At 41.6% G+C, this 24,908-nt stretch overlaps 1 protein-coding gene across 8 annotated transcripts in view; it reads right to left on the bottom strand.

The window, feature by feature from the left end:
* Window positions 1-24,908, bottom strand: part of LOC111875623 (cAMP-specific 3',5'-cyclic phosphodiesterase) — a 796,526-nt gene that overhangs the window by 265,569 nt on the left and 506,049 nt on the right. For 7 of the 8 annotated variants that reach the window (XM_023872006.2, XM_023872007.2, XM_023872004.2 and 4 more), the window contains one exon: window positions 10,452-10,484. The exons of the other annotated variant lie outside the window; for it this stretch is intronic. In XM_023872006.2, the coding sequence (XP_023727774.1) occupies window positions 10,452-10,484 (33 nt within the window). The remainder of the gene's footprint in view (window positions 1-10,451; window positions 10,485-24,908) is intronic. 8 annotated transcript variants of the gene reach the window in all.

Raw genomic sequence — 24,908 nt, 5'->3', positions numbered from 1 at the left:
CCTAATTTATGTTCGTTCGAAGCCCGTTTGTGTTTAGAAATGGGGTCTCCTATCCGACAAAAAGAGGGGTTTGTCTTTCTGAGTAGGCGTCACAGCTATTGCACCGTATTTACATGCTCTGTACCTGTTTATGATTTGCAATAATACACGTTATCTTCAGGTAAAGGCTGGACAGCCACCAGCCACACCAATATCATAGAGTACGGGACTGTGAGGAGTGCAGGAAGTCGGGACCATTAAATGCGTGGTAACAGAATGAATCAGCAACTACTACCTGAGCCAAAACATTCAGTACGTACTATATAGTGGATGTGCAAGCTCCATGTTACTGTCTTCATCAGGCGTAATATAATTGTACTCGGTGTCAGTTTCGCTGCTGAAATGATGCTCTGCACAGTACAGATACAAATACAATTGCTTTAATTCAGTTCAGCTGAGCTAGCGGACAGTACGTTCTGATCTGATGCTATACGCAGTAGGTCAGTCTCTTATCGTCCCTCCCTCTTCAAGATGAGACTGTCTGTCGGTAAGTGGTGTTCTAGGTCTTGCAGGCGATTATCAGGTGCAACACGGAATCTAATGACTTAAGCTTCAGGGAATACATGAAGGCGTATGTGCCTCGAAAACATTGATAACTGGAGTCAAACTGGGTCCACTCGGCACGGCGGTCACTGATTGGCCTATTGTAGCCTACCCCACGTGATTATGATGACGGAGAATTTGGTGGAATGAAGATTGGCGGGGGAAACCGAAGTACTCGGAGAAAACTCGTACCAGCGTCACTTTATCCACCACAAATCCCACTTGACCAGACTCGGGATCGAACCCGGGCCGCCGCGGTGGGAAGCCATAGACTAACCGCTTGAGCTATGGCGCGGCCTATCAAACCACATGCTGCCCCAACCTACAGTAGTAGAGTATGAACAGAATGTCATCATCATCATCATCTTCATGGATTATGCTTCTTTACGAGTATGTTGGTTCCTCCATTTTGACGGTGGGCGCTCTATATTTCGTCTTCTTTTTGGGTTGTTATGCTAAAATTTTCTCCGGAATTTGTCTATCCTCCATTCGTAGAACGTTATGTTTCGACGGTTATCTGGATTTTAGAATATTATATTTAGATTCAAGATGTTCGTTCCTAATTTTAGTGCTTCTTATTTTGTCCCACCCTGTGTAGGCTTCTACATTCCCGAATCATTGCATTTCTACAGTTTCAATTTTTAATTCCTTCTTTTATATATATATATCACAAATTTGGATCCGTATGTAACCGCCATTGCTTTATAAAATTTTATCTTTGTATCTCTACTTGTATTACAATTCAAACCTCTTTTTGTGCTGCACATTCCGTTAAATCTATTAATTTTTATTTCTAAATCTCTGTTCTTTGTTATGGCACAATAAAAAATCAAACTCCGTGGTTTTAGGCCGCAAGCGAACTATACCGACCGAGCGACCTCCGCTTGTCGGCGAAGTTAGTGCCAACTTTAGCGGATAGAGGGTGTCGCGTGGTCAGCGCAACGAATCCACACGGCCGTTAATCACGGTTTTCTAGACCGGAGCCGCTATTTCCTTGAAATAGCTCCTTAATTATCCTCACAAGGCTGAGTAGACCCCGTTCCAGACCCATTACTTCTCAGAAAATCTGGTAGCGCCGGGAATCAATCCCGGTTCATCTGGACCTGTATGCAGGAACTCTGACCACTAGACCACAGAGGCATTCCTTGTTATGGTAACTGTATAAATAAAACCACTTACTTCTTCAATTAAGCGATTATTTATGATTACACTGAGTACAAAAAAATATATGAATATCGCTAGCAAGAATGAAAATAATTTGATTGCTGCTCGTTAAAGAAAATTTTTAAAAATACGAGCGTAAAATCACTAGCTCAAATATTAGAAGCTGAAACAGTAGCTGTCATTTTAATCAGACATAATTGTAATACGTGTCTGCAAAAAAACAGGAGACTTACTTAACGTATATAAGTCAGAATCTTACATAAGAACTATATACGACAAAAAATGTGACGTATACTGAAGTTATAATGTTATTTTTGTTCGTGACGTCAAAGAGCAGTAACAAACTTAATTACATACATTTACCATTCCCCGCTCTGGGCACTTTAAATTCTAGCCATCTTCGTAAAAAAAAGAGCGCAGTAAATTAACTATCTCCGTAATATCCATATGGCGCCACTTTTACAAGAGATAACTACACTAATACCCCTCGAACTTGGCAGGCATACCTTCAGAGCGTGGATTCGAGCCCTGCTAGAGGTACTCTCGTTTCATTGGCGATAATCATAACTGAAATGATAACCATGCAAAATTAGCGTTATATCATGGGCTAACAGACAAAGACATTTAAATAGAATGGTCTCCAAAAATTGACTGCGAGAGTAGCACAGGAAATAAACATCCGGTTGAAAGCATATGACAATATGAAATTATGTGAGTACTTCATCTGGAATTGTCCGCTGATTTTATAAGTATATTTACGACACTTCGGTGAAGGTTCTACATAATGCACCCCTAAAGAGTCTGTACTCTCTCGTATGATCTGAAGACAAAGACAAAATGAGCTTCCGAAAAGCCACATTTTTCTAATTTGTATACTGGATTAGACAGTCAACTTACTGTAGGTTACTAAATCATTACAGAAAACTTCAGAAACAGAAGAGACCACTCTGCTAGACACTTTCATCTACAATCAGCCACGCAAACAATTTAACATAAATCTAAAATGCCGAGTTCGAAATCCAACCGATGATTTTGGTGTTGTTAATTTCGGGCAGCTAGTCATCAATCCAAATTAATAATATTAACAATTTCTGCATTAAGAGAAATTACCAAAAATATGGGCGAGTTGTATTTTTTTTCCGCTTTTATATTTTTATTTCTCGACCTCCATTTACACCCCTACGCCAATACAATAAACATATTTCAGGACGTCAGGTACATTCCACCAGAAAGTACGAGAAAGAGTCAGTAAATAGGTCATAAATAAATATAAAACGTAAAACATGTGATATTCGTACCTGAAAAAAAATTATTTCTCGACATATCCTCCACTAACACTGATACACTTGTCCCAACGCTTTACTAATGCGATGAAACCCGCAGCATAGAAGCCTTATGACTGTTGTCTCAGCCACTTCCACATCTCCGTTTCAACCTCATCGTCATCAACGAAATGTTTGCCACCCAGTTGCGAACCGCTTTACGAGACAAACACTTCCCATAGTAAAGAGGAAACATTTCTTTATGAATATCCCTTGCACTGAGTCCTTATGTATACATAAAGAAATACGCACAACAGAACGCTGCTCTTCGTTAGTACACTCCTCAAGAAAAGTCGCCATTTTGACCACAGAAACCAGCCTCTGAACATGCGCATGCGCATCTACTACCTAGAAGCTTGACTGTGCTGCTATCTAATGATACACGCAGAAAACCTATTACGTGCATTACAGATGTTTACTTCCTCGTGTGTATATATATCTTTTGCTTTCTTTAAATATTTAGGCCTTACTGCCAAATCTACAGGCTCTGTTTAAAGCGAGAGTTTACTGAGATTTTGCGCACCACTGAACACTCCAGGGTCTGTTCTTGGTTTCACTTCATTTCATTAGCGTCTCCCATTCCGGAGTCTCTCCACAGAGTCCCTCCTCTTCCTGCCCCTCTGAAGAGCTTTTGTGTTCGTGTACGCCGTGCGCTCTTGAAGCTGAAACTCTCTTTCCCTACTGATCTTATCCGCGTGTACGGATGACGCAATACAGCACAGATTGCAGCGAAATCTAGTCAGGTGTGGTTTCTGGCACTAGCGGTCTGCTATCGTCAGTCAGCTGAGACTGTAGCAATCAAATAATTAATCAAGAACAGCCTGTAAAACGTAATCATTTCATTTATGACTTGTTTGTAGATTGAAGCAGGAGCCTGGATAGAGTAGCCGGTGTGGCGACTAGCTGGGCCGCGCCATAGCTCAAGCGGTTAGTCGTTGGCTTCCCACTGCGGCGGCCCGGGTTCGATCCCGGGTCTGGTCAAGTGGGATTTGTGGCGGACAAATTGGCGCTGGGGCGGGTTTTCTCAGAGTACTTCGGTTTCCCCTGCCAATTTTCATTCCAACAAATTCTCCATCATCACATTCACCGGGGGGCAGGCTACAATAGGCCAGTCAGTGGCCGCCGTGCCGAGTGCACCCAGCTGGACTCAACCCCCTCCCCCCACTAAGCGGGCGACTAGCTACGGGCTGGACGATCGAAGGGTCGGAGTTCGAGTACCGGTAGGGTAAATAAACTTCTCTTCTCCACGTAGTCCAGACAGACCCTGGGGCCCACCCTACCTCCTATCCAATGGGTACCGGGGGTTAAGCGGCCGGGGCGTGAAGCTGACCACTCATCTCCAGCTAGTGCCGAAGTCAAGAAAATGTAGATCTATACACCCGCTCCCCCATACGCCTTCATGGCGTAGTGCTTAATTAGTTAAGCACAGGGACAGCTTTGCTCTTTTTACTTTTCGCACAATGATTCATGGTAGTACACACAGCCAAATTCTTCTTTGTGCGTTTGTACAGTGGACAACTGATAAGAGTGTGGTACTCTTAAGATGTGACGCCGTGCAGACTGGTAGACAGACAGCAACGTTTCAAAGGTGCCTGTTTTCCTCAACTTCTGTATAAATTACGTCATGGCCTTTCTTCCTGACGCCTGTACCCCATGCACTCCACGACCCAGAGTGCGTCACGCTCTGTGTATGCAACAGTAAACTCATCCCTGTGCGCCATGAAGGCGTATGCGAGGGCCACGTATTCCTGACCTCTGCACCAGCCGAAGATGAGTGCTCACTTTCACGCTCCTTTGGCTTTACCTCCGGGAAAAGAGCCCCCGGTACCCACTAGATAGTAGGCTGGATGGGCCCCAGAACCTGTCTGGACGACGTAGAGAAAAGAATCATACCCATACCAGGACTCGAACTCCGACCACTCGGCCGTACAACCCGCAGCCATTCGCTATACCGACTGAGCTATCGCGGCTCCACTGTGTAGACAACAGTATGGTAGTAGAGTCCTGTATATGTATGAACATAGATAGGATACAGATTCTAATAACTTCCTAATAATGACGTAGTGGTCTACGTAATTAACGGGTAATGACGTAGCCTCGCTCAGTATTGGATGAAGTATACACAGCGACATATTGAAGAGCATAATCTTAATATTCACCGCAGTCAGCATCACAAATCTCACATAATTAATTAATTTTATGGACTACAAAACAAAACAAAACAAATTCAGATTTTAAAGGCGTGTGGACTACTAACACCACAATCATGAACCTAAGTCCAAAAGTGTTCAGTTCGCAACCCGGTCTTTCTTCTTCACAACTGGCCATGCTGCCCGCGGCATCTGACGTCACTTAAGACAGACAAAATGTAATGATACATGTACGAAATCGAAGTAAGTAACTAACTCCATAGAGCAGAGCCCTTCTTGAGGAGCCGCCAACTGCGCAACTACTCAAGAACTTCCCAGCATTTTATGGAACCCGAAGGTTCATTAGCGTGTTCAAAAGAGCCCTCCGCTTGTCCCTATCCTGGGCCAGATCAATCCAAGCCATCCCATCCCATCCATTTTAATATTGTCCACCCACCTACGCCTGGGTCTTCCCAGTGGTCTCTTTCCTTCTGGCTTTCCCACCAATATCTTCTACGCTTTCCTCTTCTTCTCTATTCGTGCTACATGCCCTGACCACCTCATCCTCCTTGACTTGATCATTCTAATTACACTTGGAGAAGAGTACAAGTTATGAAGCTCCTCATTTCGCAGTTTTCTCCAACCTACTGTTACTTCATCTCTCTTCGGTCCAAATATTCTCCTCAACACCCTGTTCACAAACACCCTCTGTCTATGTTCCTCCCTTAGTGCCAGAGACCAAGTTTCACACCCAGACAAAACCACAGGCAAAATTAGTTTTTTATATTCTAATTTTTATGTTTTTGACAGCAGACGAGAAGACAACAGAGAACGTACGAAGAAGATCTGAATTATTCTAAAATTAAACATTAATATGTACATATATCACTAACATCCTACAGTGCAGACTAACACGAATACAGCCGTACACACACTGTCAGTAACGAAGACAGACACAAAACACTAAACACAAAACACAACACCAACACATCCAGAGGTAGTGGCACTAAAGTAACAAGCTTCTAAAACATCACAAAAACGAATGCAAACCAAACAATGAAGTTGGATGTAAACAAGAGAAGAAACAGTGTTGGATTTGAGGTTTTCACAGCGGTGAGGATGAAGAGGGCGATCTTCTGCGCAAGCTCACCGCGCAGCCTGCTTCTTGCTTGCTTTAAGATTCGGCCACACAGAGCGCTACGCTATGTTCGCTACGTACTCTGTGTACACTGCGACGCAGCTAACATAGGGAACATAGCGTACGTAGCGTACGGAAGTTTGTGTGGCCAGGCACATTGGCAATAAAGGGAGATATTTTTCTGTTCGTATAGCGAACATAGCGTACGTAGCGTGCGTCGAGTACGTAGCGCTCTATGTGGCCGAACCTTTACTCTTCGCACTTGAAAATGGAGACGATAATTTCGTTCGAGGAGATGAATTTATATATAACTACACGGCGTTATAGCCCAGAAGATCGTTCTCTTAAAATGAGAGTCATTATGATGGAAACCAAGGCCACTGAAGCTAACAATTACATAATCTCTTCTTTCTTATTGGCTCTCATCTTGCGTGTATTCACGGCCGAGGTCATTTACGTCAAACAGCACTGACCTCGGCCGCTATTCTCCCTGTTTCATTCATGCCACATTAATCTACCGAACACTGCGTCTACTGAGCTGCATTTAAGATGTCAAGCGGTCTAGTACAGCATTGTATGACCTCAGCACAGTCAAAGTAAATTGAACATGTTAATGAATACGCTATAAGGTGTGGTACTGAAAACTGACATAGGATTGAAAAGGCTTCAAAACTTTTAATTAAACAGCTTTCACATTATGAAGGGTGCAGAGTGAGAGGCTGCTGTGGTTCGCTTTTCCACCTCCTCACTGGTTCAATGGGCTTTAATACTCTTGTCATTACAAGTAGAAGCTCTCGTTACTTCGCGCTTCATCTTTGCGGCAGACCGAGTCTCTTTGCGGCAGACTGAGTCTCTTTGCGGCAGACCGAGTCTCTTCGGATCGTTCAAAAGCAGATTTCTTTTTATTAGATAGGCTGTGCTATCACAGTGGGAACTGCAGTTACTCCCTAACTAACACTAAAATTTTTTTTAACTTCGCTTATTGAGGTGTGGAGTCCAACTGGGTCCACTCGGCACGGTGCCCCGGGTGATTATGAAGATGGAGAATTTGGTGGAATGAAGATTGGCAGGGGAAACCGAAGTACTCGGAGAAATGCGGCCCCAGCGCCAATTTGTCCACCACAAATCCCACTTGAGCAGATCCGGGATCGAACCCGGATCGCCGCGGTGGGAAGCCAGCGACTAACCGCTTAAGCTATAGCGCGGTCAACTAACCAACCAACCATCGAACTAGTCAACTGACTGACTAGCAAACGAACTCCATTGAGCCGAGTCCTTCTTGAAAAGCTACCAGTCGCTCAGCTTCTCACGAAATTTCCAACATTTTATGGAACCCGAAGGTTCAGTAACGTATTCACATGAGCCCGCCACTGGTCCCTATCTTAAGCCAGATGAATCCAGCCCATACCCTACCATCCTATTTCTCTAAGAACCCATCCACGTCTAAAGAGAAAGTACAAAACATTCAGGATCGTTTGATGTGTTTTATTAATCCACTACATGTTTCGACCCTACTACTAAGTCGTTCTCACGTGGCACAATACTTAAATATAAATGAATGAATTGCCGTCTTCACGGATATTGTCTTTTGGGGGACGGAGGAATCAACGGTTAAACTGGAGGGGAAGCCTTGACTGTCTGAGAGCCTACAAGTTCCTTCCTACATTTCGCCCAATCATGGCTTCATCTCTGACCCAACGCCCACAGCCAGATCTATGTAATTATAAAACTTTCCTAAGGATATTAACCCTGAAGACGGCTACTGAAATATCTACCGAAACGTTCTAAAAAGCGTATTTAAGATAGGTGATATCGTATTAATCTCCAGTTCCGAAAGTTTAAGAACAAGAGCTGTTTTATTTATCGGACTGCAGCCACAAAATTATGTGTTTAGATACAGTGCACTGTGTGTATATAATCTTTATAATATGCATCCTGTTGTGTGCCATATGTAGGAATGCGAGCATAATACTGTATATGTATAATGATATGTATAACTGGGGCAGTGTACACAACAGTTTTCTATAAAAACAAAATATATACTACCTTACCGCCATCTTTGAGCCAATTGTCTAGATAATGTGGGACCCTCAGCGACTCAGAGCCCTATGGGCCTTCACGGCCTGTTACAGGGATAGCTTTACTTTTTTAATTTTACTATATATATAAATAACTGTTGAAAGGCCAAATAAAAAATGTAGCCTCACACATAATACGACACTGCGATACAATATTTTTGATAACAAGAATTCATAAATATTATTTCATCTATATTTTCGTTGACATACATTTCAAATATCTCTAGTAATTTAGTAGAGCGCGTAAGCGCTATAACGACATATCCATGTTATTTAATTAGTTATACTCTGGTTACGTGGAAGTTACACATCGGTCATAACAGAATCGCTGAGAAGTGCGCAGTATCACACTCAGTTAATGAGAGGCATACATTTAGCTTTTAGATCGGTTAATTGAAATTCTAATTCACATGTTAAAGCCAACACCTGTTCTAAAACCACAAAAGTCACACAACTTTATAATTCTGGGTCCAATAACATGACAATTCAATTGAAAACGAAAGTAATTTCTGTTTAGTTTACTGTCAACCTGTCTTGACCAGCTCAATTGCTATTATACAACGTAATGGAAAACAGAAGCCGAGGTTAAAGGGTTGTTACTTGTCGGTCGTAAGCGTTTGGTGTTGTTTATGTTCAGACTGCAAACCAGTAACAACACAGCGTTATATTCGAGATGGCTGAGCTGCAACTTTTGTCGTGTTTCTTGGCTTCTGAACAAAGCTGTTGCAATGAGGTAATTAGAATGAAATGCCGCAATCCTCTCTGCTTCCTTGCACAGAAACTGTTCAGCCTCAATGCTAAGCATGTTAAATTTAGAACAGCGACCGATATTTCGTTTTGGGCATTTCCGTGACAATTCCATATCCTAATGGATTTTGAGAATACATTTCGGATCTGTAGCTCAAAGTTTTCAACACATTGGGCCAATTTCCGGGGTTAATACCTTAACAGATTCTGATATCTGATTACTGTTTAATGAGTCACAATTTTCAGCCTACTTTTCTTATTTTGAAAAAAAAATAAAGGTTTATGACGTCACCTTGTGGCATTTCTGTGTTTCCGTCTGTGTCTGTCCATGTTTGTGTATTCCCCTTCCACAAATTTGTGTAAGAAGGTTTATGACATCACCTTGCTGTCAGTGTGTACCCGTTCATAATTTTTGTTATGAGATTTAAGAGATCACCTTGTTTCTTTAGTGTTTGTGCCTCTCATTCGATGTTTTTTTTATTCGGTTCGTGTCGTAACAAAGAAAAGCATATAGTTCTTCCCAGAAATTCTTGTTGCTTTTTAAGTTAATATTTCTTGAAATAACTAAAAATTATCCTCCATAATTTCGTATTTTTGTTTCAGTATATGTGACCTAGACTCATAGATTAGTGAAAATTAACATGAAAACCATTAGCCATATTAAAAAAAAAGTAAAGCTCTCCTTGTAACGTGGAGTGGAGGCCCACAGGGCTGTGAGACATTGAGGCTCCCACATTTTCTAGACACCCGGCTCACAGATGGAGACGATATTGTCAGCTTTACGCGCCGGCCACCCTTTACAGCCCCGAGAAGATTCATCGTACTCATTTCTGTTAGAGGCTGCGTAGACCCCACGGCCACAGTGAGGCTGGAAGGATTAGATCGATTGAAAATTCCAATTATCTTATCGGGAATCGAACCCGCGACCCGCCGGCTTGCAGCACAGTGTCTCAATCAACTGCGCTACCGAATCCCTCCCCCATTAACCATAATTAATTACACAAAAGCAGACTGTGGTGTACACAAAGGAAATCAACACGTAGAAACAGGGTTCTTTTCCTGAGAATAGCAACGCAATTGATTTAGGATGAGATCCGAGTTAGAAGTCCTAATCGGAACTCAGGAGATCTAATCCATACTCCGGATATTCCTGCGTCTTCCCTTCAGATTAGCGGATCGACCTTGGTGTGCTTTGTGTGAGGAACAGGGGGGTACCAAGACCACACAGGACTACTGACACACACACAGACACACGAAAAGCTACGTGGGAGCTGCACAAAGAAATACATACGCTCTTTCCAAGACTGTTTCAGTTTCCTTGTATCTGCAAAGAACAATATGCGAGATCAAACTGGTTATTACTTAACAAGCTTTGTTCACATTGGCCATTCCTCATGTCTGCGGAAAATAAACAGAAACATGTTACCCCTAGCGACGGTCCGAAGGAAATACAAGGCAACGAGTGTGCCCTCTCGATAAGCACGAGGCGTACTTCTTACTTTCATTGCTTCACTACATACCGGACATGCAGTAAAGGTGTATTGTCATACAATGTACATGGAGCTTCATAACTTGTACTCTTCTCAAACTGTAATTAAAATGATCAAGCCAAGGAGAATGAGGTGGGCAGGGCATGTAGCACGAATGGGGGAGAAGAGGAATGCATATAGGATATTGGTGGGAAAGCCAGAAGGAAAGAGACCACTGGGAAGACAAAGGCGTAGGTTGGTGGACAATATTAAAATGGATCTTAGAGTGATAGGATGGGATGGTATGGATTGGACTGATCTGGCTCAAGATATGGACCAGTGGAGAGTTTTGTGTACACGGTAATGAACCTTCGGGTTCCATAAAATGCTGCGAAATTCTTGAGTAGCTGCAGATTTGGCTTCTCCATATGTAAGTAAGATATTGAAGGTGACATGAAGGCATATGGTGGTTGGAGGTATAGCTCCACTATTCTTGACCTCTGCACTAGTTGTAGGTGAACGCTCAGATTTACGCCCCGGTTGCTTTATCCTTCCCCCAAAGGAACGTGCCCCCTTCCAGATACGAGGCCTGTCTGGGCGCTGTGGAGTGATGAAAAATATCTTGTCCCTGCAGGGAGTAGAACCCCGACCGTGCAGTCCGCAGCCCGTCGCTATCGTGGCTCTCAGATACTGAAGGTAGTAACAAAGAGAAGATAAACGTGTCCCAGTACTTAATTAAGCACCACGTTATCAAGACGCGTGGCAAAATGAACTGATAGCTTCATGCATTAACCTTTGAGCTGGACGGAGGTGAGAGGTGATTTCCATGCCCGAGCCTGTTTATCCCCAGAGAAAGACGCCCCGTAACCCACTAAACAGGAAAACTGGGTGGGAACCCAGGGCCGGCTTCGACACTGCAGCAGACAGAGAAAACTGTTCCTCCTGCCAGTAATAGAACCCCGATCCTGCAGTCAGCTAAGTTCTAGCCTAGTCACCGAGGAATCACAGCTGAGAACAGTTATGTCCTTATGTAACGGTCCGGGACCGATTCATTTAGTTCTGAGACCACAAAATGGAACAATGACATACGTTCCTCCTTCAGCACAGCGTCTCGTGGAAACAAAATTCCAGAGAACAAGATTTTATTTGGAAAGAGACATGACCTGGTCTGTCAATTTGCGGTCAAGACAGACCATTTCTTAACAAAGGTAGCCATTCCTACTTTCAAATTTCAGTCGATACCTACGTATAAAAATAAGAACTAAGTCTATCGATTGGGCCCAACTAAGTACGTTTTTACCTGAGGAAGGGGGCAGAGTCTAGTATCCGAAACGTTATTTTAAATAAAAATTTGACGATATATCCAAAAAGTCAATAACTGTATCAATAATTATACATGAGTTTCGAAATTCGCAAAGCTGTGTGTATGAATATTCCTGTCTTCCGGGACGTCATGTCACGTAATTTGGTATATGCAGATCGCTGTTTCACACAAATATGCTGCCTGAATCTTCAGGGCAAAAGAATATAAACAGCGTCCGATCCCAGAAGACAGTAAAATTCAACAGAGTAAACCCCCTCCATGACGGGACAGGATATAACGGACAGAATATGGCTGTGTAAAAAAAGGTCAAGTTGTCTCTGTGTTTAACTAATCAAGCACTATGCCATGAAGGCGTATGGGGGGAGTGGATGTATAGATCCAAGTTTTCTTGACCTCAGCACTAGCTGGAGGTCAGTGGTCAGCTTCACTCCCCGGCCGCTTTACCCCCGGGGATAGACCTCCCGGTACTCATTGTATAGGAGGTTGGGTGGGCCCCAGAGCCGGGCTGGACGCTTTCGAAAAGAGAAAATTCTTGACCCCACCGGGACTCGAACTCCGAACCCTCCGCCGTCCAGCCCGTAGCCAGTCGCTATACCGACTGCGCTATCCAGGCTCCTCTGGCTGTGTACAATTGTAATTTTAAAGACGCTGAGTCACTAACAAGGTTTTAGAGTTATCAAATTATTTAAAACAAAACAGAACCCCAATATAAAAACCTTTATGAAATGGCACTGAATGTTTCTACGTTTATTCCGTGTCCTATGGTGTACTTTCGTCAATACCCCTTCACTCAGTTATAGCATACATCGGCGATAACGGACAAAATGCCCCCATATTCGTCCGTTATAACGAGGATTTACGACCTATAAAAGTTCGTGGGGGCCCATAGGTTAGTTAAACGTCGAGGATTCCACATTTTCTAGGCAATCGGCTCATAGATGGTGGTGAGGTTGTCAACCTTACGCGCCTGCCTTTACCCCCAGGAATACTTCTGGTATTCATTTCTGCTCGAGGCTGAGTCGACCCCAGGATCACAGAGGGCTGGAAGAACTAGTTAAATTGAAAAAAATCCATTAACCTAATCGGGAATCGAACCCGCGACTATCTGGTTTGTAGCGTAGTGCATCAACCAACTACGCTACCGTGTGTCCCACTCTGTAGAATTATATTTCTAATTCTGCCTCGCTTAGTATTGACCACTCTACTACGGTATCTAGAAGGTTTGGTGACCACAAATTCTCCTGGAATATCTCGCCAACATCAGCTAATCTGGTACCGAAGGCAATGGTTTCAATACTGCTACTTGCGATAAAAATTTTGATCAATATGAACGTGAAGAAATCAAATACACGTACATTTTGGTCCCATTTAAAGCAGAAACGAATATAAAGGAACCAGTCTCTCACAGTCCGTTCGTCTGCAGGTGACATGAAACTGACACATAATCAGAGAAATACAGTAAAACATTATTCATCGGTTGGAGGTAGTGTGCAACTATCGTCCGTGCTCGGGAAACGTTCCCACCTCAACACACGTCACATTCCCTGTTACCGAAATGCACCATTAGCATAAAAGGGAATTCTGTCCTTCTTAATGTAAATTCATTTCCTCAGAGATAGATACTACACGTAACTTCAGGCGAAGTGTCACATCTACCATTTCATGTGTATCACTTTTAATAACACATCAGTCATGGAGCTGAGCCCTTCTACAGGAGCTGCCAATTGTGCAGGTACTCAAGAACTTCCCAGCATTTTATGAAGCCCATAGGTTCATTACTGTTTTCAAAAGAGTCCTCCACGGGGCCCTATCTTGAATCAGATTAATCCAATCCATACCATTCCATCCTCTCTCTTTAAGATCCGTTTTAATATTGTTCACCCACCAACGCCTTTGTCTTCCTATTTGTCTCCTTCCTTCTGTCTTTCCCACTAATATCCTATATGCATTCCTCTTCTCCTCTATTCGTGCTACATGCCCTGCCCATATAATCGTCCTGGATCATTGTAACTATACTTTGAGAAGGGTACAGATTTTGAAGTTCCTCATTATGTAGTTTTCTCCAACCTCCAGTCACTTCACTCACTGTTACATAAAAACATAAAATAAATAAATGAAGTCCACGTATCTAAGCCCTTCTTAAGAGTTAACAGTTGCCTCAGGTGCTCAAGAAATTACCTGCCTTTTATACTGAATGCAAAGGTTCATTACCGTACTCATAAGAAGTCCCCATTGGCCCTATCCTGAGCAATACAAATCGAGTAGATTTTGAAGGGTGCTGACGATGATGTATGACAATTGGGATTAATGAGTTTGGGGCCTCCGTCCATCATTCTGTATTCTAAAGAACACTAAAAGACACAACGTTTCGGAAATTGGATTTGTTCTCGTCATCAGGTGAGGGGGTGGGGGACCCCTACTCTGTTGGATTCATTAGAAAGAGTGACTGAGGTTAGTTCTTTCTAAAGGACCCAAAAAAGAATTTCTCTCACCCCCTCACCTGAAGACAGAAACATGTTCGGTTTCCGAAACGTCGTATTCTTCATTGTTCTTTAGAATACCGGACGATATACAAGTCCAAGAAAAAAAAACATTAATCCCGACACATATATTGAGTTCACGCCCTCCAATCCTATTTAACAACAAATTTAATAATATCCTTCCATCTACGCCTATGCCTTCCTAGTGGTCTCTTTCCTTCAAGTTTTCTTACCAAAAATTCTGTATGGAGTGTTCTTTTCTCCCATAAGTGCTGCATGCCCGGCACACTTCAACATCCATGACGTGCCACGACGAGAAATATTCATAATGAAGTTACTAATTATTCGAAAATATCATGTACAGAATGTCGTTCAGGGTTTTTCAATCTGATATACTCGTAACATGAGGTTTATATTATAATTATATTACGATTTATGCGGCTTGGGGGGGGGGCAAGATGCAAGTCTTTAAAACATGACAAGCACAACAATACACAGAGGATCTTTATGGATGAATAGCGACACGGCAAACCAATCTGAGAGGGCCAATATGAACAAAATGCAAACATCCATACACAAAAACTACACAAAATAGAAACAAGAAGAACCATTTTTCAGCCCATCCATAAGCTTTAATTTGTATACTCATTACATAAAATAACAGTTGACATATGGCACAGGCTAGAAATTAAAACTGGAAATAACAAATAATGTACATTATAAGAAAAATCCATTGTAAGAAGAGCGTGCATTGGTTCCATTTCCGTTTCACAGATCTCGTACTGTTTGACAGCTAAAGGCAATCTTACGTACGTATGTGGTCCGTTCTGGTTCGTAAAACAACAGGAAGTTGTAACTGCATCTGCAGCTGTAGAACGAAATCCAGATTCTTGCAAAACTGCGTCATTATGAATTAGACGTCTCCAATTCATGTTATTTCTCACTCGGTTCGTCCTGCTCCGCCACCCTAGCAGGACGGCTATTGACGCCGTCCAGTGTCACATAGAATTACTGAGTTTTGGATTTTTTTCCCATCGTCCGGAATTCTAGGTAACAGATGACACGACGTTTCGGAAACTGGATCTGTTTCCTTCTTCAGATTAGAAAGGAAGACACCTCAGATAACTCTTCCTTAACTTTACCGGTATCAATACGGAGATACTTCTGGTTGAGCCAGGAAGAAGCGCCAATTAATCAATAAGAGAAATTTCCTAACTTAAGGAACGGACCAATATCACAACTTTTAATAAACAGGAATTGAAAGTATTCGAAGATTTAAGGAACCAAGCCAAAGTAACGTATGAGAGATGACTGCAGCGATTTAGGTTCTGTAGTTGGGCTTCACGCTTTATAACGAATCCAATGGACAGGAAGTGGGACACCATTACGAAATGTGAATCCTATCCTAGGGACGCAGAAGAGTGCTGATATCTTTGCATGTAGGACTTCGATATGCTGATATAAGTCTTTTTCCCCCTTGTGTTATTAAATAATCAAAAGATGCATATAAAATGAATTAAATATTTCGAAATATTACACAGAGAAACCATAACGTAAAATATATCATTTGCCTAAGAAGTAAACTATTTATACTTCAATTAAAGAGAGTCGTTACGGACGCTAACGTTACCGTACCGGGATACCGTCCTTCAGTTGTTAAAGTAAGAAAATGGGTTAATTACATGATCGTGCCTGGTGTCCCAAATGTGCTTTTAATTTTCCGCATGAACTGGTCTAATCTCTCATAATGTCACTATAGTTAAAATAACGTCCATTTCTGTATGCAAATTTAAATACTGGGACGAGAAATTTTCGTAAATTCAGACACTCATATTTACAATATGAACCAGAACGAACCATAACTCACACACACACACACACACACACAGATATATATATAGTCACAATCAAGGCGAAATAACATTCAAATACACATATTTCCTTCACATATTCAGAGCAAGATATTACAAAGTTCTAACTGCTTCATCAGACTGATAACGTGGAACAGTTCCCATGTATGTGACGTGTAGGCACAAATGAAACGTCACATCGCATTATGTACATATTAACACTATATAGTACATGCTGGGAATAGCATTCATAACTGTGAGAGATTTGTCGTACACAGAACAAAGTAGGAAATTTCATCCGTTTCTGTACTCAAATCAGCACTGCCAACTGACTAGAAAACAAACTGTCAATCGTGTAATATTCCCTTGAAATATTCTTTTTGTTAAGTCGTCAAATGACGGCTTTGCTAGTGTAATCAAGAGCAACTGATGTGGTTCACGGGTGCGTTCAACTTGAGAAACCTTAACAGCTTCATTACAGCACGTCGCTGTCACTGTTTACGGTGTACATTTAAGTTGCTATTAACTTTTATAGGCATCATAACTGCAGACCTTCTGTTAAAGTGTTAATTTGTAATTCTAATTATTTCCTAACCGTAATCAATAACGGGTCGATGATAGTGGCCATGCGGTTTAAGGCATGAAATGTCTTCGTTCACTCGAAAACTGGGATAGTGGGGTTCGATTCCCACTCAAGGTATGGATGTCTGAGTTTATTCTGTGTTTCTATGTAGACAGCGGCTTTACGACGGGCTGATGCAAGGAGTCCTACCGACTAAGATTAAGAAACATGCCCTATGCTCCAAGTGGGAGCAACAGGAATGGATGGATGGACGGATTGATGGATAGACAGACAGACAGACAGATAGGATTGACGGACGGATAGAATCAATAAAGGAATAAAATTCAACATTCTCAGCTATGCTATGCTCGGATTGATGGATAGACAGACAGACAGACAGATAGGATTGACGGACGGATAGAATCAATAAAGGAATAAAATTCAACATTCTCAGCTATGCTATGCTTTTCACTGCAGTATAGTGAGTATACTGCGTCTAAAACATCTTCTAGGTTACATCATTATGACACAATGACGCAGATCGTTGTGACGTCACTAGAAAGTTACTAGAATCTACCTTAAACATACGACGTGTATCGAACTCACAAAACCGGAGATCAGGTCAACAACTTAATACGTTCCTTCCGTTAGGCTGCCTACTGAAAGCATTGCGCACACTCAATGATGTTTTAGGCAATAACCATAGGCCATTTCGAAAGTAATTCCAGGCTTCGCTACTGTTCAATGCCCATGTCGATCCTATTTCTGGATGATTGCACCGAGATCTTTGTTTTCTCCCTCTTAAAGGTGAAGTCATTAAACGGGGGCCTCCGCCGTTACAGCATGGCTTTGTATGTGTAAGAGTCACAGGAGTCACTTCGCCTAGTGGTCATTATATGTACCACCTGCTTTAATATACTAAAACTCTGCATTCTGCATACGGAGTACATTTGTGTGTTTCGTATGGTTCTCAAAATAAACAGCGATTATATCCATAAACAGCATTAACCGGTTGGGCTTTGTAGCGGAGACCCAACGTGTTTCCTGTGAGGTACGAACTGGATTTTTATTTATTACTTACAAGAAATCCAGTCTTTACAGGGCTAAATACAGAGAAAATAACATCCTCAGACTGAACGGAAACAACTCATTTCTAAACGAAGCCGTGATGAGAAAACATGATCAATATCCTTATGAAAATCGCTATCGAAAGTTGGAAACATTTTAAGAAAAATTATACATAAAAGCCCATAAACTAACAACAAGAGCACGCTGCTTCGGAAAGATGATATATAGGGTGTCCAGATGAAAGGTATCCAAAATAAAAAATATATATCTAGAAAACTAATTGTCATACACGTATCCGGTTTATGTCTTCGGAAACGAAAACTCTGATTTTTTTATACCCGGCTTCCGCGCATAAGCCGCCACATTTTTTCCACCATGTTAGGAATCACCTGGACAGAGAAATGGCTGGGATATGAATTGGCAGAGGTGGACCAATCGCTTGACCTCCTAGGTCGCCAGATTAACCCCAGTGGATTTTTTCTTCTGTGGGTTATGCGAAGAACACTGTCTACCAGGTTAAGATCAACGACCTTCAACACCTGAAAGCCCGCATAAGGGACGTTGAGGCTACGGTAACCAAAAACATGCTTCAAGTATGGATATTTGTCGTGGCACCAAGGGAGCCCACAATTAAATTTTATTGAGAAAGTTATATATGCAGAAAAAAACTTCGATAGTTTCCCTTTGCAATGGTGTAACCCATTAATGTGTATAATAAATTCTTTCTGAGATATAATGATTTTATTTTGGATACCTTTCATCCGGACACTCTGTATATTCGAGATACGTTCCTCTGAATGAAACACAGATGACAGTACATATAAATTATCAACGAAAGAAATACAATTATGTATAGAGTGAACTATTAATTATTTCCATTTAACTGGGTCGCATTTCATAAAATTATAATTACGCATCTAGTAGAATTATCTTTATGTCTGCATATTGCATAGAGTAGAATTTTGTATAGATAATAAATATCATACCGAAAACTTTTAATGCAGTGATATTAGGAAATGTTAAGAACTTATTCAACATGAAAAAAAAATGTATTGCGTAACCAAAGTCTAGGTATGTAATGCGTACAATATCTGCATATTCCAGACAACTCATTTCTGGAGATAAGGTCCAGTTCACATTTACAAATCTTAATGCAGTGATGTTTCTTTCGGAACGTCACGAACGTATTCTCGCATAAAGAATATTTTCGTTAGGGAATAATCTCAAGGAGAATTCGGCGCACGCAACTCCTACTACTTGCTGGGCGGTATCCTTTCTGCGAGGAGCTCTGATCGATATACGAAACTCTGTTTCGTAAAATAATTAAGTCACGGTAGCCACACACATCTTCGTTAAAGGTTAAATGAATGTCGGCTTTAATTCGTTACACATCCAGCTTAGTGCTCTGTGTAAATCTGCTATCGAAACGTTTATCATAATGCACTAGAGACAGACAGACAAAGAATGGGCTACGCTCTCAAATTCTCTGACAAGGGTTTCCTGCGAAGTGTTGTTGCCCTTTCAATGACGTCATAGGTCCACGTGCGTTGTTACTTGCTGACGTCAGAGAGCGGTGGAAATGGGTTGGGGGTTGAAACAAGGCTGAGACGCACTGTTGGAATGAGGTAGATAGACAGACAGAGAGACAATGAAGCACGGTTAAACTGTACGTATAAAATAGTGGATACAGCGACATCAGTTTTGAAACTGAGAGAAACAGGAAAGGACAGAAGATATGTCTGACAGAGTGACGTACATTAAAAAAAGAACGTGATGAAATAATGAACAGGCAAGAAATGGAACGCAAAGGCGGTGTAACTTACGGGCAGAACAACCAGTTACGGTAAATCAACCGTGCACAAGCGGCCGGGGCGTGAAGCTGACCACTCACCTCCAGCTAGTGTCGAGGTAAAAAAAATGTGGAGCTATACGTCCACTCCCCCCTACGCGTTCATGGCGTAGTGATTAATTAGTTAAGAACAGGGCAACTTTACAGTTTACAGTCCTACTTGAGAAGCGGACAGTAGCTCAACTGTTCAAGAAGTGCCCCCACCTCTTTTATGAACCCGGATGGTTAATTAATGTGTTCACTGTAACTACAATTAGCCAGCGGAATCCAGTTCACACTCTCACCTCCTGTTTCATCAAGATTCGTTCTAATATTATAACATCTATGACCAGATCTCCCGATTGATTTTTTTATTTTTTTTTTTGAAGAGGAGAGCAGTAATGTGTTGCTGGTCTTCGCCAGCACAGTCATTCCTGGTTTCGGGACCCATCACCAAATTCGTGTTCGCTCCAAGACCACTTACGTGATTTGAAATGGGGCTTAAGTTTTCAATTCAAATTTCATACGCATTTATGATGCCCAAATAACCTTTTTTTTTTCACAGCGGCTAGTATACGGTCTTCTGAAATTCTTGAAACACCGTGTAGTTCGGGAACGACCCGACGTTTCGTACGACCACACAGTCTCTATATTCAGAAAACCCAACAGAAGGAAGGCGACAAGCTGAGATGAGGCTAAGGCATACTTCTGCTGGCTTCCCTGAAGATGGAGACGATATGTTCCTCCGAAAGGTCAGGCTGTCTCCTAACTACACGGCGTTACAACAACTCTCCATCGTTCTTCTTACCTCAATCGCGTTAATATTATTTGGTGAAGAGTAAAGCTCCTCTGCATGGAATTACTGTACACAGGTCGGTTTGCCGGTTTGACGAGACGTTGCAGAGTTCGTGACACATACGGAGAGGACGAGAATGTGGCAATACTAAACAACAGTAGAAGACACTTATGGTTTGGCTAGTCTCGACCTCTGCTGAGGGCGGAAGTGGAGTTACATCCAGAAAGCAGCATCGTTTATTCCATCAGGCTGCGTTTCCGAAACCTTTCGTTCTCATGGTGTACATGTTCAGCGACATGGTCTCAAAGTGTACTCCACGGGTTATTACGTGCAGGAGTGGATCACTGTTGAATTTTCCAAGGTTATTCATCTACTATTTTATAAAGGCAACAGAAGATTAATATATGAATAGAGACACAGAGAGGAAAGAAGAATTGAAAGAATCTGCAGGAAATTACCGAAGAGTTATGCCTGTGTTAGCATGAAAACAGCAGCTTTATTGTCTATAGCGTATAAATTATGTATAAGCTTTGCGTTTAATGTACAAGGAACTATACACAGAATCAGATACTATTAAATTATGTTTACATTTGTTTGTGGAGTGTAAAAGGATGTATAAGTGATCAGTGCACGGGAAAAAATAACTATACTCAACAAAGTACAGAGTGAACATACACATTTCGGAAGTAACCCTCTAAAGATAAATGATATAATGATACAAACTCCGTCCCAAGTGCAAACAATGTATTATGTGTCCTTGATCTTGTTCCTCTACACTACATGTTTCGGCCTCAGACGGCCATCATCAGGTGTATAACACTCACGTTGCTGTCACACGGCACCCAGCCCAAAATTTAACATTTAAAACACTTTCCTTGTTAGGGTTACTCGCCCTATGTCTAAAGTGCTGCAGCGGCTAGTTCTTGTTTCCACACTGTACAGGTGTTATCCTGTGTGCGTGCCGCTGTTATTCTTTACTACGTGTGTTTTTAAAATTAGAAGTAAAGATTTTATAGTGCTACTACAGGTACGTAAAAATTAACGTGTGTAAAATAATCTACACCCAGACAGATATCAACGAAGTAGATGTTGATAATAACAAGGAAAGTGTTTTAAATGTTAAATTTTGGGCTGGGTGCCGTGTGACAGCAACGTGAGTGTTATACACCTGATGATGGCCGTCTGAGGCCGAAACATGTAGTGTAGAGGAACAAGATCAAGGACACATAATATATTGTTTGCACTTGGGACGGAATTTGTATCATTGTATCATTTATCGTGTGGAGTGCAACAAGATGCTTAAATATAATACTGGGACGGAATTTGTATCATTATATCATTTATCGTGTGGAGTGCAACAGGATGCTTAAATATAATATTGTAACCCTCTAAAGATTTGATCTCTTCTGAAGGATATATATAAATTCAGTTCGTACCTCACAGGAAACACATTACATCTCCGCTACGAAGCCCAACCGGTTAATGCTGTTTTAGGGAAATAATCGCTGTTTATTGTGAGAACTACATGAAACACACAAATACACCCTGTGGGCAGAATGCAGAAATTCAGTGCGTTATAGCAAGCTGCTGATATTTGTAAAAGGTAAAAGCACAAAGAACTGGTTTATTTTCAGACGATTGGAAACACTCTGTATTATAAAAGAGTTCGGTCTCACTACAAATGCATAGTAAGAAACCTCTGAAATCCCATTTTTGAACAAAGTACATGAAAGGAAAAACACGGAGCAAAGGATAGATGGTGCCCAGAGAAGAACAGAAATTCGTTCAGCAGCGAAGCGTCGAGGAGCTCAAGGAAAACAAGGGGCTAGAAAAAGGATGTAGTGATGAATGGCAGCGGTACAATATTGTAGGCAGAATGAAGACTGTGAGCACCGAACTCCGGCCAAAGGGAAACAGTAGCAGTCAGAAGCGTACGTAAGGAAGAAGGCTGAATGATTCTACTAACTTCTTCCAGGGGGTTTCGTTTCCGTTATAGCGTCTATGATCTGGTATTTTAACGGTGCTGTCAGTAACGAAATTACACAGCGTCGGATGACAAGGCGTTCGATGAATTTTGAAGGATTTGGAAGGAAGAGGTCGGGGCTTAATCGATATACTATCCCAGCATTCGCCTGGAGAGTCCATGCAAAATTATGAACTGTGTATCGACGGATTTCGGTACGCGCCTTCAGAGAATCTGACTGGTGGAGTTCGGAGAGTGTAACAGGCTAATGGCGCGTGTCATAAAGAAGAGAACGGTACACTCAAAGGTAAAAAGTAAAGCTATCCCTGCAACAGGCCGTGGAAGCCCATAGGGCTGTGAGATGTCAGAGATCCCACATTTTCTAGACAGTCGGTTCGCCAGATGGCGGTTAGGATGTCAGCCTTACTCGCCGGTCGCCTTTTACCTCCAGGAAGATTCCTGGTACTGATTTCTGTTAGAGACTGAGTCGATCCCAGGGGCACAGTGTGGCTGAAAAGATGAGGTCAGTTGAAAAATCAAATGGCCTCAGCGGGAATCGAACCCAAGATCTTCCGGGTTGTAGCATAGTGCCTCAAACATATATGAGAAATTCTTAGTAATAAAAGGAAAGATAAGAAGCATATATGTAACTTTAAGCATAGATAAGAAACTGAATGCAGGAAGAAATAAATGAAATCACAGATAAATGCATGAAGTGTGGGTTAAACAGAAATAACAGAAGTAGCATTATGATATTGATGACGGCAATGATAATAACTAATATTAGTAAAACTATTAACATTATGTTCATAAGTAAATAATGGTCACTTCGAATGAGTTCTTAAGATGGAGTGTTACACTTGGGATTGCTTGGTTTCTGAACTTCGTCCATCTTCTGTTATTCAGAACAGAACGTCAAGTAAAAAGGATCTGTTTTCGTCCCCAGGCGCAGACGCTTGGAGGAACCCGCTCAGCTGGGTCCGATGGAAAGGTCAATCTTTTCGTATGAGAAGGAAAGGAGATTCATTCTCTGTAAACTTGCGCCGGTTTTTCCTCCTTACAGGTTATTAAATGACTCTTTCAATACCAAGACTATAAGTGTGTTGTACTGGAAATACCAGAAAAAGAACAAAACTTGAGATATTTAATAACAATGAGAACAGGCCATTAACCCTTTAAAGCCAACTGATTCTATATGTATCACCTGCTTTAACACGCTACAACTCTGCATTCTGCCCACAGGATGTATTTGTGTGTTCCATATGGGTTTCACAATAAACAGCGACTGTTTCCCTAAACAACATTAACCGACTGGACTTTGTGTCGGAGAGGGAATGTGTTCTCTGTGAGGTACGAACTGAATTCTTATGTATTCTTCGTGTGCCGTGTGGTCCTCACAATAAACAGCGACTGTTTCCCTAAAGAGCATTAACCGGTTGGTCTGTAGCGGAGACGTAAAGTGTTTCCTGTGAGATAGGGGCTGCATTCTTATATATTATTTGCGTTCCTTATGGTTCTCAAAATAAAGAGCGACAGTTTCCTTAAACAACACAACCGGTTGGTCTGTAGCAGAGGTGGAATGTGTTTCCTGTGAAGTACGAACTGAAATAAATAATAAAATAAATAGATAATAAATAATAAAATAATAGAATAAATTCAGTCTTTATAGGATTTCTCATGAAAGTAAATTACAAATTATTAAAAGGCATGAGGAAAAAGCAGAAGTAAAAATAAACATGGTTGTTGTATTGAATAAGGAAAAGGGAACTGAACGAAGATTCACTATTAACAAAAATGAAAAGGGCAAGTAATGAAGGAGACACGTAAATAACAGAAACGAAGTAACTCTATAAATCAGAGAAATGGAATTGGGGCGCCATCGTCGAAAATGAAAACGTCAAAAATAAAAGAGAGATAAAAGATAGGGACCATCTGAAAAAAAAGTCAAACCATATCGAGGCACGAGTGGAATGGAACGGAAACAAGTTGTTTTCAATGCCGGAAGGTGGGCTCTGCACAGTCTCATGTCTGCGAGTATTCAGCCAATCTGTATTACCGTACACCATGTCAGCTTGCCTGTAAACTTCATTTAGTTTCAAGAACAGAAATAGCTTTCCCACTTACACAGACATTGAGGCAATAGAAGCATCTTTGGGGCCACACTGTGTCTGACCTTCATACTGCTCAAGAGCAACAACTTTACACTATCAACGCCTAGAATAGGGCACTTCTTCGAAAGGACCATCTGCATACCGTGGCACTGCTGTTCTTTTCTATAAAAAGACTAGTGTAACACCCAGTGAGAATGAAGAGGCAAAAAACACGCACAAATAGTCAATCGTAAACCATCTGCTTATGTAACACACTATCTACCTACCTACCTTCCTACTCACCTACCTACCTACCTC

This window comes from Cryptotermes secundus, unplaced genomic scaffold (assembly GCF_002891405.2).
Source record: "Cryptotermes secundus unplaced genomic scaffold, Csec_1.0 scaffold141, whole genome shotgun sequence".
Taxonomy (NCBI): Eukaryota; Metazoa; Arthropoda; class Insecta; order Blattodea; family Kalotermitidae; genus Cryptotermes; species Cryptotermes secundus.
Note: the sequence above shows the minus strand (reverse complement) of the source record. Positions and strands in the feature narration are given on the sequence as shown.